Raw genomic sequence first — 15,369 nt, forward strand, 5'->3', positions numbered from 1 at the left:
GCGCTGTCCCCGCCGCAGGGGCCGGCCGGCCCTGCCCAGGCCGGGCCCCGCCCGCCGGCACCGCCTCCTGTCCGCACCTCCCCAGGCCCGGCCCGTGCCGGGCAGGGCGGGGCTGGGGCGGCTCCGCGGGCTGCCCGCCTCAGGGGCTCCGGCACGGCCTGAGAGGCTCCGGCACGGCCGCGGGACCCCCGCCCTGCCCGCACCGGTGCCATAGCTCCTGTCCAGCGAGCCCCGGAGCTCCTGCGGACCTCGGGCGAGCAGAAGCCCTCCGGATCCCGCTTCACCCCCGTCCCCAGCATGCGGACGCCGGCGGAGATGATCGTGGGGCTGGTGCTGTGCCCCTGCGGGCTCCTGCTGACACTCACGGGCACGCTGGCACCCAGCTGGAGGCAGGTGAGCCTCGTACCTGACCAGCCCATGGACGTCATTTGGGAGCAGGGCATCTGGGACATATGCAGGGAGCGGCAGAGCACCCACGACCGCCTCTGCGGGCAGGCCGACGAGCTGGGCTACTTCGAGCAGGTGCCCGTGCGGGTGGCCCAAGGGCTGATGCCCTCCTCGCTCGTGGTCACTCTGGTGGGCTTGGTGGTGGCTGCCCTGGGTGTTCGCTGCTGGCAGCTCGAGCCCCGGCACCTGGTGGCTGGCGTGGCAGGGCTGGTGCTGCTCCTCTCTGGGCTTATGAGCCTCGTGCCCAGCTCCTGGTACACCCAGGAGCTGTGGGCACTGCCTGCCCCGCCTGGCAGCACGCTGACCGTAGGCTACAGCTTGGTGCTGAGCTATTTGGGAAGCTGTCTGGAAATCCTGGGGGGGCTGGCCCTCGCCCTTAGCTTCCATCACTGCTGCAAGGAGCGCAGAGCTCCCAAATTGCCCCCCACCCCTGTGACAGAGGCTGGCTCGGGCTCCAGTAGAGCTTACAACAATCCCTGGGATGTGCTGGAGGATGAGAAAGATGGACAGCGCTGGGGGAGAAGCCCACCTTGTGACTCTGACTTGTAGCCCCGGCACTGGGATAGCATTCAGCTCCCTGGCATCAAGAACAGTGCTGGCCCCTGCAAGCCATGCCCTTCTCCTGGGGCTCCTCTGAACCCCTCTGGGTTCTCTCTTGCTGGAAACAAGACCAAGGACCTGTTCTGAATATTTGCAACTTCCTCAAAAGTCTGCTGTGCTCCAGGATCTACAACTGTGCCAAAGCCATGCTGGATTTGGAACCAGAGGTGGCTCCAGTCCCTCTGTGCTGCTTTTACCTCATCTTCCTGTACCATGCACAGCAGCTTGGGCAGAGACAGCTTTGGTGCTCCCATGTAAACAACATACAGGTCAGAAGTGTGTAACCTTCAGAGCGGGCAGTAGGGGAGGGGAGCACCTGTCTCACATCCCTGCCCAGCTCAGGACTGTGCAAAAAGCAAAATAAATTCAAAGCAATGGGTTTGTGCTGTGGGATGGTTATGGGCTTTCTGCCAGGCAGGTTGGGCTGAGAGCCAGCGGGCATGGCGCACCCAGCTTCCCTGTGTTTTGCCTGAAGCAGGGAGAAAAGGTCTGTAAAAGGCAACAGCTAGCTTTTATAGCACTTTCCCAAAGGACTTTCCCCCCATGGTCAAAATCAGCTCTTCAAGAGATTTCTCCCTCCTGGAGCACAGCCACTTCAGGGTGGAGCGGGGAGGGTGGGGGGAGTAAGATCACAGAGGAAAAAAATAGCATTTTATTTCCCCTTTCAAAATTAGCTTGGTGTGAGGTGGTAAAACTGGTCTCACTGGTTTGTAAGGGACACTCAGGAGGTCACAACTCCACTATAAAATCCTTCTCAGCCCCCTGCATAACAAGGTAAGAGCCTAGCCAGCTTCCTTGCAGAGTTATTCGGCTAGATTCTTATACCAGGTGTGCCCAAGGCACCCTGGTCAGCAAGCTAAACCTTGCTGCAGAGGGACAGTACTCAAGGGACAGTCTCAGAGACTGTGTTGGACTTGGAGACTTCCTGATAAACCTCCCAAGCGTTTTTTGTCTGCATTGTTACGTTCGTTCCCTAGGTCTTAGACATCTAGAAAGAGCAAACCAATCTCCCCTCCCCAGCCCACACAAAAACCACAAAGGCACAAGAGATGCTGCACAACGTTCCTTTATGAAATTACGGTGTTGATGTGAGATGGTCCTTTCCTCAGCAGGGCTGGCAGCTCCTGCAGAAATCACAGATGGGTGTATCAGGGGTGAGTCTGACCCAACCTCTCCAAGCCCACCTTAGACCTTAGCACAGGGTGTGGGACTCTCCCACAGGCAGAGTGGGACAGCCCTGTCAGACTCTAGGCACTGTTGGTATTGCCCCTCTCCTTCAGCAGGAGGGCAGAGCTTGCTTCGGGAGTGGGCACCATGCCAGCACTGGGCCCTGGGGCACTGCAGGGTGGCAGTGGGGTCCTTAGCAGGGCCTGCTCCAGATGCTACTCACCTCTTTCCCTTCATAAGCTTCATTCACAAATGTATCACTCTTGGGGGGAAGCTCTTCCTCCTCCTCATCCTCTTCCTCTGGATCACTTTCACGGTGGTACAGTGTCAGCACCCGAGTGGAAGCAGTGCTCGAGGTCCTGGAGAGGGAAAAATGCACACCGAGAATGGCATGGCCAACTCCTAGAGATGGGGCAGATCCCAAAGGCCTACCACAACCCCTGCTAACAGCCTGCTGGGGTGATTGCAGCTTCCCATATAACCCAGGAGTGCATCAGGACTCCACACTGTCCCTGGACAAGGAGACCCTGTCCCTCTATTTCCAGCTGTACCTGGCCCAGTGCAGCCCCAGCGCTCACCTCCTCCGCCTGTCCCGTCTCCGCATGTAGGCCAGGGCCCCCACAGCAGCAGCAGCCAGCAGCAGGAGCACGGCCACCCCCAGCACAATGGGTCCTGCCAGGGGCTGCACCTCGGCCTCCTCGCAGTAGTCGCCACGATAGCCCAGGGCGCAGTGGCACGTCACTCGGCCAGCCTCGATGGCACAGTCCCCGCGCAGGTTGCACGTCTCGCTGCTGCAGGGCACAGCCCCCAGCACCTCCTCCGTGCTGGGGGGCACCACGAAGGGCTCTCTGTGCTCCTGGGGGCCAGGGGCTGCAGATAGGCTGGGCTGAGGCTGCCGAGGCTGGGGTGCAGCTATGGATGAGACTGGTTCCTGTTCTACGTGGGACATTCCTGATGGTGCCACTGCAGGGACCTGCGTCCCCACCTTCACTGAGGTGCCTGGAGAGATGGGCATGGATCAGCAGAGACACAGGTAAGACCCCTTGCCAAAGTGGGCGAGCCTGGGCAGGCTATCCCATGCCCAGGACCCTGGCACGCCAGGCTGTGGGTGGGCACTCACAGTCAGACTCATCGGAGCCGTCGGCACAGTCGGGGCGCCCATCACAGACCTGCTCTCTGGAGATGCAGCTCTGGAGGTCGGGGCAGGCCTGCAGCGGGGCGGGGCAAGGCGGTGCCAGCGCACACGCTGCCCCGTGCACCAGGTGGTACCCGGGAGAGCAGCGGCACTGCCGCCCTGCAGGGTTGGGCAGGCAGAGCTGGGCACAGCCCCCATTGCTCTTTGCACAGCCATTGGTGCCTGCCAAAACAGCGCTGGTTAGCACAGCCACCGCAAGGCACAGCTGAACCCCGCAGCTGCCCTGGGCTGGGGCAGTCCCAGACCCACCTTCCTGTGAGAACTGGCTGTAAATCCTCATGGCTACCAGCTCCTGCTCCATCGGGAACCACCAGCTCTCAGCCTGCTCCAGCCGGCTGTGCCAGATCTTGCTGGAGCCTGGAGACACATGGGGTCAGCACTGCTCCACCTCCTCCCACAAGGGTGCCTGAGCTGGGAGGTGGGGGGTCCCCTAGCTTGCCCTTGACCCCACAGAGGGGCAAGGCTGCACCCCACAGGGACTGGCAGAACCCCGTGTCCTAGTGCAGCAGGAGGAGCTGGGCAAAGCACAGCAGACAGACCTACCATTGGTTGAGGTTGTGCTCCAGAGCAGAAAGCCTTCTCCTACGGCAAAGAGTGAGAGACCATGCAGCCCTTCCCGCACCAGCTGGAAGCGGGATCCATCCAGCTCAACACTGCTGATGCTTCCTCGCTCTGCAAGGCACAGGTGGGAGAGGCTTCAGTGTGGTGACAGAGAGGGCTCCAGGCTGCCCCTCAGAGATGTGCCAGGCTGTGCTTTGCAGACCGAGTGCCTGCACCACTGCTAACGCCCCGCAGTGCCCCGGCTCCATCCTCACTCACCCTGGTCTGCCCAGTACAGCCTGGTGCCAGCACCCCCAAAGGCAAGGCCAGTGGGAGCCCGGGCTCTCCTCCAGACTGCTCTGCGGCCAGTGCCGTCCATGGCCGCACACTCCACCACGGCGCCACGCCCATGGCTGCCGGCTGCTGTGACAAAGCACATGGTGGAAGCACGAGGACACAGTGTCAGCCAGGCAGCACCCTGCAGCCCCTCGCTGAGTAGTGCCAGGACCCACCGCCCCCTGGGAGCTGCCACATGGATGGTGGGTGGCTGGCCCCCAATCCAGTAAAGGTTCCCACTCAGCCAGTCCAAGGCCAGGGATGTCACCGTGCCCTCCACAGCTACTGCCTTCTTCCAGGACAGCCGTCCCCAGTCCTTCAGGCGCAGCAGTCCAATGGAATTGCCTCCCACTTCTGCAAAGTACAAACTCTTGTCTTTCACTGCGTAGTCAACCGCTGTCAGGCGGCTCACCTTGGCCAAAGGCAGGGCCCGGTGTGGGGGAAGCCCTTGGGATCCAGCTGATGGGGGCAGGTCCTTCAGGTAGACCTAGAGGAAGGAGGCAGCACTAGGATGTGGACCCCTCTTCCCTGACAGTGGCAAGAACAGCAGATCCCCGGGCTGGCTCCAGAGGGCAGTACCTGTGCCACAGCTGCCGGTGACACCAGGAGGGCAAAGGCCGAATCACGGATGGGCAGGCAGGTGGTCTGGTTGGCAGCCAGCATCAGCCCAGCAGGGCAGCGGCACTGCCCCGTGTGCCTGGCGCTCAGCAGGCACAGGTGGGAGCAGCCGCGTGCCTCACACGGGTTGGGGGCTGCGGGGCGCAGGGCTGGGTGCATCACCTGTGGGACAGCGGGCTCAGCCTCAGCTCCGTCAGCACGTGCTGGCAGAGCTGAGCACGACTGACAGCACACTGTGCTCCCAGGGCCCACACACTGCCCAGCTCAGGGCAGGATGGTGAGGCAGAGATGGTCCCAGGGGACCAGAGACACTTGGCTACAGTGACTGCTGCTCAAAGACCACTGGGATGGGGGTATAGCTCCCAGTGCCTCTTCGCTCAGAGGACAGCAGTCCTGTGCAGGATGGGAGATCAGCAGAGCTGCCACAGCAGGGCTTGGGTTTCCCCAAGAAGGTACCTGGAGGCCGTGGGGCTGCCCGTGCCGTTTGAGCAGCACCGTCCTGTTCTTGCCGCTGGCCTTGTCCACCTGCTGCACGGACCATGTCTTCCTCTCCGACCAGTAGAGCTGCCCCTCGCACACAGCTGCTGCAAAGGGGCTCCGGACCCAGTGCAGCTTCAGGACCTGTCAGAGAGGCTGTCAGTGCCCACCCTGGTCCCCATCAGAGCCCCACCACCAGTGCCCCACCACACCTTCACACCGCTGCCATCCAGACGTGCAGAACCGACACTGCCCAGCTTCTCATCCAGCCAGAAGATCCTCTGGGTGGGGAGGTCGAGGGCCAGTGCTGTGGGCCAGCCCAGTCCCTGGGCCAGCAGCACGTGCCGCCAACTCCCATCCATGCTGGCCTCCATCAGCCGTGAGTGGCTCCCCACCTCTGACCAGTACATCAGCCTAATGGGAAGGCAGGTATGAGCCTACGGACCTGGCACAGCATCAACCCAGCACCAAGGCAGCCCAGAAAAGCAGCCTGGAGCTTCCCATCTCATCATGGGTGCATTGAGAGCTCCATGCAGGGCAGGGGCAGGTATCTGGGCTCTTTCTTCTCCTGTCATGCAGTCCCCGTAGCACCAAGGTGAGGCCATCCTCCCTCTTCCCCAGCCTCTCATCTGCCTCCACAGAGGTAAATGGGGCAGGGCAGGGATGGTAAGGAGGTCCTCATGTCCTCTTGTCCCAGACTTACCCTGCCAGAGGCTGGAGCACCAGGGAGTGGGGCTGGTCCAGGTCTCCATCCATCACCACAGTGTACTCTGGTATCCCTTGCCAGGCAGCCCCCAAGCGAGTAGCCAGAACCTGCCCTGCTACCCCATCTGTCCAGTACAGGTTTCTCCCAAGCCAGTCCACTGCTATACAGTCTGATCTCACACCTGAAATGCATTCAAGAGGCAGCACCTGTGTGGGGTGACAACTGCACAGCCCTTTGGCATAATGCTCCCAGCCCAGATCCCTCCATCCTAGAAACTCTGGTTCCTCCCAACCTTGCTCCCACTAGTGCTTCTCCACATAAGGGATCAGAGCTTGGCACCCCTCTGCAACCTGGAGACCGCACAGTGGAGGAGGCCAGCCCTGCTAACCCCATGTTGTCACAGCCTACCTTTCACCAATGTGCCCTTCTTTCCCGAGCTGAGGTCCTGCCAGCGGATGCTCTCTGTGGCCAGGTCCATCCAGAAGACTTTCCTCTCCACCAAGTCATAGTCGAGTGAGAAGACAACACGATCCTTGTCAGTGGCCAGCACCACCTCCTCATGGCCACTCCGCAGGCCATAGGACAGCACCTCGGACTGCACAGCCACCAGCAGCTTGGGCTCTGGTCCTGGGGTAACACAGAGCCACACGGACCCTGCTCAGCACTAATGGTCCCATGGTCCCAGCACATGCAGGCAAGGGACACAGCACTCACAGGCATTGGAGCTTGCTGGGACTCAGCCCATCCACAGGACTACAAGGTTTCCCATGGGCAGGAGGACAAGTATCCACCAGCTCCCAGGGTATCTTAGAGGGCCAGGGCCAGCCTCAGCGCTGCTTGGTGACCCCAGGACTTACCAGTGAGTTTGCAGGTGTGCCCATCAGGCTCCAGCAGGTAGCCAGGGAGACAGCCACAGCTGTAGGACCCCGGAGCATTGAGGCATGTCTGGCTGCAGGCTCCCTTGCCCCACTCCGTGCACTCGTCTATGTCCATGCAGGACAGACCATCCGCAGCAAGGCGATAGCCCGGGCCACACCAGCACCGCTGGGGGGAAAGGAACCATCAGCTGCCCACCCTGGGGACATGAGGCTCCCTTCTGCAGCTGGAGCAGGGCATTGTGCTATGACAAACCCCTGCCCCAGGGCTGCTGGCACTCACAGGGCCCTGGGGCGAGGGGTAGCAGAGATGAGTGCAGGACCGCTGGCAGGGCACAGAGCAGTTCCCACCCTCGTCTGAGCCATCCGCGCAGTCCTGCCGGCCGTTGCACACCAGGGATGCATTCAGGCAGGACCCCAGCCCACAGGGGTACTCATTACTCTGGCAGGGAGCAGGGTGGCCTGCAGGGACATGGGGGGAAGGCTGCTCTGAGCCTCATCCACCAGCTCCTTCTGCTCATTTGGGGCAGATTTAGCTGCTTCCAGAGGCTGCTCAGAGCTCACTGCAGCCAGAGCTGTGCCAGTAGCCTGGCTTCAGGCTATATTAATCGAAAGGCCACTGGTCCCTGCAGGGAGAACAGCTACTCAGGACCTGGAGCCACCAGGGCTGCTTGGAATAGGCAGCCAGCACATGGGCCCTTCATCTCAGCATAGACACATAACCATCTCTCTCTGTGCTGGGCACCCACCACCCACCCCGGGGTGAGACAGGGAATAAAATAAAGGTGTTGCTCACAGCCAGCCTCATCACTGCCATCAGTGCAGTCAGTCTCTCCATCACAGCGCCAGACATCAGGGATGCAGTCACGGCCATGGGAGCAGCCCCACTGCTGGTCCTCACACAGCTCTTCCTCCCAAGGGCAGCCCTGCAAGGCAGAGGGTGAAAAAGGCTACCTGCCCTCCCAGGCATGAGTGGGGACAGGCTGTGTCCCCACTGCTCCACTCACCTGCTCATCTGAGCCATCCCTACAGTCAGCAGCACCATCACAGCGCCAGGCCTCTGGCACACACTCCCCACTGTGGGAACACGTCACCTCACCCTCACGGCAGAGCAGTGGCCGGGGCACAGCACAGCCCTCCTCATCTGAGCCGTCCTGGCAGTCGTGGTCACCATCGCAGTGCAGGGCCAGGGCCACGCACTGCCCGCTCCGACAGGAAAACTCAGCGGGACCACACTCCGTCAGCACTGTGGGCAAAGGCCAGGGCTGAGCAGGGGCACTGCCCCCATCCTCTCAGCAGGCAGCCCTGGGCAGTGCCTGCTCCAGGACAAAAAACCTAGTGCATCTGCCTGTGGGTCAGGCAACCTCAAGAGTCCATCCCATTCAGCCCCAGGGTCTTACCACAGCCCTGCTCATCTGTGCTGTCCAGGCAGTCGGCGTGGCCGTCACACAGCCAGCTCCTGGGGATGCAGCGGGTGGCGGCGTCGCAGCGCAGGGCACACTCCTGCGTGGGGGTCCAGCAGCCCGTCTCATCCGAGCCGTCGGGACACTGCGGCACCCCGTCACAGCGCTCTCCCGCCCCGACGCACACGGCTCCGCTTGCACAGTGGAAGGCCCCTGGGGAGACAAGGGGCTTTGCACTGCCTGCAGAAGGCAGCCAAGGTGCCCAGACCCTCTGCTAGCCCTCCAGTGACCTAGAAAGGCCCCACAAGGGACAAGGCTTGGTCCCTCCTGGACATCTCCAGGAGCCTAGGTCCTGAGCAAGGTGATTGTGGCAGTCTCAACTCAGCCACATCTAGGTCACTATGAGCAGTGAGATCAACTCTATCCTTTTCCAACAGCACCTCAAGCCCAGTGCCAAGCTCAGAAGGAACCAGTATGTCTCATCACAAGCATCAGACTTTACCAGGACTTTACCAGGACCCTGTCCCAAAAACCCCACTAGGAAGCAGCCAGAAGGCCTGGCACAGGCTGACCCAGATCCCTTTTGCACAGGGGACAGAAGAATGGCTCCTACCTGGGGTGTTGCAGAGCTGGGCGCACCCATCCTCATCAGAGCCATCTGCACAGTCCTTCTCCCCATCACACAGGTACTCCTGGGCCACACACCCAGTGCCATCACGGCAGGGCACATGCGTGCGAGAACAGGACAGATGGAGAATGGGGGTCAGTGGGTGTGCAGTGCTGGACTGGAGGGGTGGGGTAGGTGTCACCACCCATGCAGAACTGTTTGAGCGTGGAGTGGTTGTGGTTGCCTGTGGGGCAGTGATCTTAGTTGTAAAAGATCGAGTGGTGCTGGTGACTGGCTGCACAGTGGTAGTCTTGGTCAGTATGGTCCGGACAGTTGTTGATGCAGAGGTGGTGGACTGTCTGGTGGTAGTTTGTGATGTAGTAGCCTTGCTGGTTGGTGCAGGAGTAGTGCTGAGTGCAGCGCTGGTCTGGCTTGGCGGTGGTGTTGTGGTGGGGGTGGTAAGCCGAGCAGCAGTGGTGCTTGTGGTTGTCCTCACAGTGGTGGCCACAGGTGGAAGGAGTGGCACGGCAGACTCTTTGCTTGGTGGCACTGGCAGAGGATTTGGGATTTGTTGGGACCATACCCTCCCTGCACTCCAGGTACCTCCCAGAGCACCCCACATGACCAGCAGTAGCCAGGCACCCTGCCACAGCTCAGAGTAGTACGGGCCACCCAGCCCCGTCAGGTACAGCAGCAACACCAGGCACAAAGCCATGGCCACTCTTACCAGCCTGCAGCTCTGAGCCCACGAAGGCCACCACTCCCTGCACACCTGCTGCCGGCAGGGACAGCACGAGAGCCAGCGTCCTCCGGTCCCACAGCAGCAGAGCTGTCCCATTTGCTGACACCAGGTATGGCTCAAAGGCGGCCATGAGGCCATGGGACCAGCTGGGTGTCAGGGTGACTGCTTGCCGCTTGGTCAGACTCAGCGCCTGCAGGCCTGTGAGGCAGAGGCATGGCAGGACCTGTGCCTGCCCACACCACTCATGGCTCACCCTGCACCCCACAGCCCACAGCTATGGCAGGGACCTCATGGCTGAGGCCACGGTCCCGAGTCTGCCCCACGAGCATCCCACTGCCCAGGCAGGGAACTGCTGCATGTGGGGCATGGCTGATCACCCCTCCTACATCCACCACCTCCCCTCCCTCCTTCAGACACCAGCAGGGCTCACCCAGAGCTGAGCTCCAGAGCACACTGAAGGCTCTGCTGTCCATGGCTGCAGGCAGGTCTCCAGGCCATGTCTCATTCCAGGCATCCCACGGAGCACCCCCTGCCAGGCTCAGCGCCTGCAGGGGTTGCCCGCGGGCCAGCCAGTACAGAGTGTCACGCTGCCAGTCCAAGAAGAGGTGCTGGATGCTGCTGCGAGCCCGGTGCAGGATGCGTGGAGCCTTGTCAGACGTCCGGATCACCCCGATGTCCCTCCGGTTACATGCGAGCCAGTACAGGTCCCCTGAGCGGATGTCCACACGGGCAGAGCAGACTTGGCAAGAGCAGGCAAGCAGTTATGAGGCTGTCCCATGACCCTGGCACCTCTGCCTGGGTGCCCCTAGACCCTAAACCCAGGGTACAGCTGCCCACTACCTCGACGTGGCCTCACTGTGCTCTGCACAGACCACTCAGACTGCTCAGACCACTATGCTCTGCACCCAGGAGATCCTCAGGCATCAGGAAGTATCAGGAAAGGAAATGTGCCCTCTATCTCTATCTATAGAGTCTCACCTGGCATCCCAGTCACAATGGCCTCTCTCCAACCAGGGTAGCCCACAACACGCAGGAGAGTCCCACGGTCATCTGTCCCATAGAGCACTGACCTCTGCCAGTCCACATCTTGCAGGTGGAGGGGCTCCTGCCACTCCTGCACCAGTTTGGTGTGTGCTCCAGGGCCCACATGCACCAGGGAAATGGCCTTTCCTGATGCATACATGATGGACAGCTCTGCAGAGCATAAGGGTAGTGTGTGAGCACAGCCCCAGGGATACTGGATGGGGTCACCAGAATGAACCAAGACAGAAATGTCACAGCACTGGTGTGTGCTGGGAACCTCATCCCACCAAAGCCAAAGCCCGTTATGGCCCTTCTTCAACTCCCACATGGATGTATACCACTCCAGAGAGCCAGACCCTGCTCACCTGCACACTTCCCCGAGGGCAGGAGGAAGAGGCCCTCTGGACATGCACACTTGTAGCCTTGAGGATGCACAGGGGACAGGAGGCAAAGGTGACTGCACAGGCCCAGAGCACATGCAGCAGTGTCCCCTGGGAGCAAGAGGATGTTAAAAGCTCAGGTAGTCATGACTCCAGTATCTCTCCCAGTCTCCAAAAACCACAGGCTGTCCTGGGACTGGATAAGGGCTGGAGGCAGGGTAGCAATGTCATGTGAGTCAAGGGGACTCAGGTCTACCCAAAGCCATGGCCTTTCCAATAGTTTTATAGGTCCCCTCTGTACCAACCCCACAACCCTTCATCACAGCATCAGGCAAACCATCGGGCAGGACCTGGTGAGCTCCAGGACTCAGTGAGCCTTCCCCAGAACCCAGGGATGTAGCGGGGGTTGCTGCCATGCTGCCAGCCTTGCAGCAGTGCAGCACCTGCAGGTACTCACTGGGAGGCTGCTGCAGGGCATGCAGCACAGTGAAAGCTGAGATAGAGGCACGGAGCAGTACTGCATGCTCCTGGGGAGAGGCCCAGGTGGCTGACACCAGCTCTGTGCCATCGGTCCAGAAGAACCGGCTCTCAAACACAGCCAGGCCCAGCGGCTCCGTGTGGCTCCGCAAAACGGCGTGGAAGGAGTGGCGCCCGCTGCCATCCACCCGCAGGGTCTCGATGGACTGGGGACAAGGCAAGGCATGGTAGCTATGTAGCATCCCCACACCTTGGCCCTTCTCCTCCCAGCCCAGAGATGCATGCCAGACCTAGGCACCGCTCCCTGCTCCCTCCCATGCTTTGGCCATGGACACAGGGGAACAAGGGCCACCCTCCCTCCCAACTCCCACCTCATCATCTCCCTGGGTGCGAGAGAGCCCTGCTGCCCCTCATCCCTACCTCCTTGTACTCGCTGATCCAGTACAGCCTGCCAGCCACATGGTCCAGGCTCAGCCCCACAGGCTCCTCCATGGACACAACTGTGAGCTCCCGCCGGTTTGAGCCATCCATGCCAGCTGCAGCAATGACTGTCCGGCCCCTCTGTCCACGGTTCACCCAGTACAGGGACCTGGGAGCAGGCACTCAGCATCCACTTCACAGGATAACACCAGTGCTGCCATGGCCCCACAGCAGGCACCACCAGCACAGCAATCCCAGAAGCCTGGGCCAACCCTGGCTCATTCATTGCTCACCTTGCACCTGGATTCACTGTCAGCTGCTCTGGTGCAATGTCCTTCCTCAGCACTGTCACGTAACCACGGCCATCACCCAGCCCTGCACAGATGGCTGGAGGATGGCTGCTGGCCCAGTACAGCTGCCCTGTGAACCAGTCCACAGAGATGCTGTTCACCTCTCCGGCATCTGTAGAGACAGAGCAGTTTTAAGGCACACGTGCTCCAGACTGTGTGACAAACTCGGGCTGCCCCCTCCTCTATACAGGAAGAGCAGTACTGGGGTGGCAGGCCAGCTCTCAGCACCCATCTCAGCCCTGCTACAGCACCCAGCATGCTTGGTCCTGCTCACCTGCATAGAGAGGTTGTGTGTCTTTCCCCGGGTGGTGGACACGGAGCTCTCCATCCTCTGTCAGCCAGTAGTAGGTTTCTCGGAGCAGGTCGTACACCAGGGCGCGGGGTTCTGTCTCAGTGGAGAGCAGGGGCCGATACGCTTGGGTCCGTACATCCAGAAGGGCCAGGTCCTGCCCCACGGCCACCAGGATCTGTGTTGAATTGTCTGCCAGAGTGAGAGGAAGGTCACTCATTGACCAGGGACGTGGCTGGGGAGGGCACTCCCGTCAGGGACAGGGACATGGCTGGGGGGTACAGCCTGGGCTCCCCTCCTCTCCCTACCTGTCACTTCGCAGGCAGTGCCATGCCGCAGGGTGTAGCCCGGGAGACAGGCACAGCTGAAAGTGCCCGGGGTGTTGGTGCACAGCTGGCTGCAGGGTCCATACTCCAGGGAGCACTCGTCCACATCTGCACAGATAGGTGAGATCAGAGCTGCCCCAGACAGCATTGCCACTGCTTCCCTGGGACTACAGGCAAGCTGCCTAGATACCAGAACATGGGCCTCAGCCCCAAAATGCACCAGCTGCTGCTGGGACATTATCTAGATACAATCTTTACAGGACACACAGGCAGGAGCAGGGCAGAGGCAGGTGCTTCCCCAGAAGCCTTGGCCACTGACACTGCTGTCAGTGGCCAAGGCTACATGTCATGGAAGCACATGCACCCTGACCTCCCCTTACCAGCACAGCTTTGCCCATCTGCCTGCAGCACCCAGCCAGTCCCACAGGAGCACTGCACTCCCCAGTGCGTGTCAGTACACGTCTCTGCACAGCCCCCGTTGCGTACAAAGCAGCTCCGACCTGTGGGGATGCAGCAAAGGGTGACGTGAGGCAGGACAGCTCTGTGGCTCCCCTCCCAGATGGGCATCAGCCAGCAGCTGTGTGTAACTTACCACACGTGCTGGGCTCATCCGTGCCATCCAAGCAGTCATCCTTGTCATCGCACATCAGGGACTCCAGGATACACTTGCCCTCATCGCACCGCACCATGCCAGGCGTACAGGGAGCTATGGCACACACAGCTCATGTCAGCAGGGCACACCAATACCCTGGGTCCCAGCCTCATGGGGAGGCCCTGCAAAGCATCAGCAGCTTCCTGGCAAGCTTGCCACCATCCCAAGGGAAGCTGGGGCCCAGGATAACAAAGTACTCCCTAATTCACACATGGCCCAGACAGGTCTCACCCTAAGGAGGAGCATCCAGTGTTCTTGCTTACCGCAGACATCTTCATCCGAGGAATCACCACAGTCGTCGATCCCATTGCACTTCCACTCAGCCATGATGCACACCCTGTTCCTGCACTGCCACTGCCCAGGCAGGCAGGGCTGCTGGGGACACCCGTCCTCATCCCAGCCATCCTCACAGTCTTGGTGCCGATCGCACAGCTCCCAGTGCGGGATGCAGTGGTGGGTGCCAGGACACTGCACCTTCTTTGACCCGCACACTGAGGAAACAGCGCAGCACTCACCAGCCTGCCCTGCACCCCCAGCCACCCCCACTCAGCCCCAGCAGAGAGTACATACCACAGTCCTGCTCATCAGAGCCATCCAGGCAGTCAGCAGCACCATCGCAGCGCCAGCTGCTAGAGACACACCGGCCATCGTCACACTGCCACACGTGGGGGTCCCCGCCGCAGGCAACATCTGCAGGGACAGCACGCAGTCACTGGGACCAGCTGCTACAGCAGAACAACAAGGGTCTGCTACATCCTGGCACGGGACGGGCGCAGGCAGTGCCCAAGGAGCACAGAGTTCCAGGATGTGTTCTCATGCCACAGATATTCCTAAGGATCTCTGGAGCACATATGTCCCTGCAGGAAGCTACACAGGCAGAGCCAGCAAAGACTGAGGTGCCTCTGTCCTGTCCTACCACTCCCCAGAGCACCAGGGCCCCTTGATATCTGTGCAGCACAGCTCCCCAGGCCGTCCCATGACACCGGATGGGCGTCACTCACCGCACTGCTCGTCCGTGCCGTCAGGACACTGCTGCTCGCCATCGCAGAGCCAGGGAACGGGGATGCAGCCGGAAAGGCAGGCGGCCTGGCGTGAGGCTGCACACGTGGGGCTGGCAGCCGCTGCGGGCGAGAGGGAGCCGGGCCCGGGATCAGGCGGGGCGGCCGCAGCGGGCATCCACCTGCACAGCCCCTCTGCGGCTCCGCGCCTGGGGGTCCCGGCACAGCCCAGTACGGGGCGGGACCAGTCCCATCCGGGGCACCTCTGGATCTCCTCTGGGGCTGGAAGGAGAACTGCACCTCTCGTCCCTGCTCAGGGAAGGCAGGGACCCCCCCCCCCAAAGCCTTTTAGGCAGCAGCACAGGGCCCCTCGGGACGCAGGGGTCCCCATACTGTCAGGGTGACAAGTATGCACAGGCGTCAAGGACACACCAGCGGGAGATGAGTAAACGGGGTCATCCTCAGTGGCAGGGGACCCCCCAGTGCCTATCGCGGGGGGATGAGCAAGCTTCCCTGATGCGGCGGGCGCCCACCGCAGCCCCTGGGAATGGAGCAGGGATTTTCCCCCCACCGGCCCGCCCCCCTCGGTCCTGGCTCACGGGCGCGGCGTGTCCCGGCGCCAGCGGCGCTCCCGGCCAGCGGCAGCAGCGGCGGCAGGAGGATGCTGAGGAAGACGAGCGCCCGGCGGAGCGGCGGCGGGGGGCGGCCCATGGCGGCGGCGGGGAGGGGCGGCTCCGGGGG

The 15,369-nt window shown here is 61.5% G+C and overlaps 2 protein-coding genes across 2 annotated transcripts; one reads left to right on the forward strand and one right to left on the reverse strand.

Moving 5' to 3' along the window:
- Positions 1 to 211: 211 nt before the first annotated feature.
- On the forward strand, positions 212 to 1,426 carry CLDN23 (claudin 23). Its single transcript, XM_063157993.1, has one exon. The coding sequence runs from the start codon at positions 298 to 300 to the stop codon at positions 994 to 996; it is 699 nt and encodes a 232-aa protein (XP_063014063.1). The 5' UTR covers positions 212 to 297; the 3' UTR covers positions 997 to 1,426.
- A 676-nt stretch (positions 1,427 to 2,102) lies between these two features.
- Positions 2,103 to 14,806, reverse strand: LOC134418948 (prolow-density lipoprotein receptor-related protein 1-like). The gene is made up of 32 exons (XM_063157976.1): positions 14,632 to 14,806; positions 14,201 to 14,320; positions 13,894 to 14,121; positions 13,571 to 13,684; positions 13,359 to 13,478; positions 12,961 to 13,086; positions 12,638 to 12,844; positions 12,307 to 12,475; positions 12,014 to 12,182; positions 11,574 to 11,799; positions 11,102 to 11,227; positions 10,692 to 10,907; positions 10,144 to 10,452; positions 9,699 to 9,911; positions 8,978 to 9,520; positions 8,362 to 8,577; positions 7,969 to 8,207; positions 7,758 to 7,887; positions 7,245 to 7,423; positions 6,944 to 7,130; positions 6,495 to 6,713; positions 6,084 to 6,267; positions 5,593 to 5,794; positions 5,360 to 5,524; positions 4,865 to 5,065; positions 4,229 to 4,772; positions 3,953 to 4,081; positions 3,659 to 3,766; positions 3,335 to 3,571; positions 2,793 to 3,213; positions 2,438 to 2,573; positions 2,103 to 2,171 (listed from the first exon to the last, which is right to left on the reverse strand). Exons 1-32 carry the CDS (start codon positions 14,804 to 14,806, stop codon positions 2,115 to 2,117), a joined length of 6,615 nt encoding a protein of 2,204 aa, XP_063014046.1. The 3' UTR covers positions 2,103 to 2,114.
- Positions 14,807 to 15,369: the final 563 nt, after the last annotated feature.

Source organism: Melospiza melodia, chromosome 5 (genome assembly GCF_035770615.1).
Source record: "Melospiza melodia melodia isolate bMelMel2 chromosome 5, bMelMel2.pri, whole genome shotgun sequence".
Classification (NCBI taxonomy): Eukaryota; Metazoa; Chordata; class Aves; order Passeriformes; family Passerellidae; genus Melospiza; species Melospiza melodia.

What these genes read in the sequence shown, in the direction of transcription:
- CLDN23 (XM_063157993.1), top strand. Translation starts at nt 298, where the DNA reads ATGCGGACGCCGGCGGAGATGATCGTGGGGCTGGTGCTGTGCCCCTGC.
- LOC134418948 (XM_063157976.1), bottom strand. Translation starts at nt 14,806, where the DNA reads ATGCCCGCTGCGGCCGCCCCGCCTGATCCCGGGCCCGGCTCCCTCTCG. An exon ending in CATTGTGACTGGGATGCCAG is followed by an intron (nt 10,453 to 10,691) that starts GTGAGACTCTAT and finishes GCTCTTGCCAAG; the next exon opens with TCTGCTCTGCCCGTGTGGAC. An exon ending in CACAGATGAGCAGGGCTGTG is followed by an intron (nt 8,208 to 8,361) that starts GTAAGACCCTGG and finishes CTTTGCCCACAG; the next exon opens with TGCTGACGGAGTGTGGTCCC.